This window comes from Vitis riparia, chromosome 4 (genome assembly GCF_004353265.1).
Source record: "Vitis riparia cultivar Riparia Gloire de Montpellier isolate 1030 chromosome 4, EGFV_Vit.rip_1.0, whole genome shotgun sequence".
Classification (NCBI taxonomy): domain Eukaryota; kingdom Viridiplantae; phylum Streptophyta; class Magnoliopsida; order Vitales; family Vitaceae; genus Vitis; species Vitis riparia.
In genome coordinates this window covers 22,519,328-22,521,345 of record NC_048434.1, presented here as the reverse complement: position 1 = coordinate 22,521,345, position 2,018 = coordinate 22,519,328, and the positions used below count along the sequence as shown (strand labels likewise).

The 2,018-nt window shown below is 41.1% G+C and overlaps 1 protein-coding gene across 1 annotated transcript; it reads left to right on the top strand.

Annotated features, from left to right (window-relative positions):
* The first annotated feature begins 840 nt into the window (after positions 1-840).
* On the top strand, positions 841-1,799 carry LOC117912435 (RING-H2 finger protein ATL78). Its single transcript, XM_034827011.1, has one exon. It carries the CDS (start codon positions 874-876, stop codon positions 1,609-1,611), a length of 738 nt encoding a protein of 245 aa, XP_034682902.1. The 5' UTR covers positions 841-873; the 3' UTR covers positions 1,612-1,799.
* The last annotated feature ends 219 nt before the right edge of the window (positions 1,800-2,018 follow it).

Below are 2,018 nucleotides of genomic sequence, written 5' to 3'. Positions count from 1 at the left end.
CATAGCAGAAGGAACAAAAGAGGAGATTGAGCAGCCATGTTAGTATCTAATCACGATTGGGTGGTGATTTGCAGGTGGCTAAAGGAGGCGTCGGCTGAAAATGTATCATATCAATGACAGAGCAGAAAATGAGCATTAATATTAATAATAACAGGCATATCACAAATTAGTGAAAGGGGACATACCATTGTTGAAGACTGTTGCTAAGAAGTGGGCTGCGAGTTATCCCGATAAGTGGGGGTTATTTTTATTTGTAATTATGAGTATGAAAATCAATATCTGATGGGCACTTAGAGTGTATTATGAAAATATGCCTTAGTCTTGTCAAAATATCTTGACGGCAGTAACTGGGTTTGGTACTATATTACCAACAAAAGAAGCGTCATTCAACGACTCTTAAACTGAGTTGAATCTGACTCAGAAAAATATAACATGCATATCCCTAGAAACCATAAAGAAGAAAGTGGGAAAATTAAACTTTAAAAAAACCAAAAAGAGATTTATGGTCTTTGGACAAATGTGCAAAAGTCTATTAAATATATTCCAAGTCATCTATAGATTGGGAAGCTTCCTGAGGGCTTCCTGGAGAAATGGGTCCACAGTGGCATTTGCCAATGTGATTTATGAGGGAGTGATCCACGTGGCACTTTGTGCTGCGTACAAAGTGGCTGGACCCATCTTGATAAGAAAGGCCATTACTAAAGGGTGTAGTGGAGGACCCAAATCTCAGGGAAAATACTATAAAAGAAAAGTTAAAACCATCAAGATGGCAAAACCCTCAGAATATTCTCAAAATGCCACAGGAAATTTCTGTAATGATTTTATATTAAAGCCCAAAAAGCAAAATCAGCCTCTCTAATTTTCTCTATATATATGAGCCCAATGAGCCACCTCCTAGGAATTCAATCTCCGCAGCAAGCTCAATTCTCTCCAAACATGTATGCTTCCACTTCCCCATCTGTACAACTCTTCCAAGACTTGGTAGGAGATTTTTACTCAAGGAGACTGCTACTTCACAGCCCTCTTCACGAATCACCAGCCACTGCATCTCCTCCAGCCACTGGAAACAGCCACGACTCATCGGAGCCATACACCGGAAGTAATAGCTTTGACACAAATGTTGTGATGGTCCTCTCAGTCCTCTTGTGTGCCTTGATTTGCTCACTGGGGTTGAATTCTATCATAAGGTGTGCGCTCAGGTGCTCAAGCATAGTCGCCTCCCCCGGCAACAGCCCCTCAGCTCGGCTGGCCAACACAGGAGTCAAGAAGAAGGCCCTAAAGACTTTTCCAACGCTAAACTACTCAGCAGGACTGAACCTGCCTGGCCTGGACACCGAGTGTGTTATATGCTTATCAGACTTCACCCCAGGGGAACGCATAAGGATTTTGCCTAAGTGCAACCACGGTTTCCACGTGAGGTGCATTGATAAATGGCTGAATTCACACTCCTCCTGCCCTACTTGCCGGCACTGCCTGATTGAGACATGCCAAAAGATTATAGGATGTAGTCAGGCAAGCTCCTCAGAAACACCCCCACCATTGCAGGAAAGCATGATCATTGTCCCACTAGAACCTGAAGGTTTCAGTCGCAATTACCGGGAAGTAAGTTAAGTATAGTTCTATTGACTGTATCATATGCTTGCATGGGGCTTAGCCTAAAAGCAAGCAACACACAGCTTTCATTAGGGGTTACATGTCACACAACCCACTAGAAATGTAGTTTTGCAATTGTACAGTTTTTATAAAGTTGTAGTTTGTATAGCCTGTTTCTTCTAAGTCCTTCAAATTGCTTTATACAAGTGTACTTAGTTCTTTACAACTTGCATATCATATAAGTCTAACTGTCTAAGAATCAAATTAGAAAAAACTCCCAGAAGTTAGTGCAAAATACACAGAAGCAAATTGAAATGTAACAACAGAAGAACTTGCAGGAGAAATATTACACTATATGTTAATTTTTAAGAAAATGGTAGACCAAAAGAAGAGGATTGGACCACTATCCTGAGTGGAGGAATCAA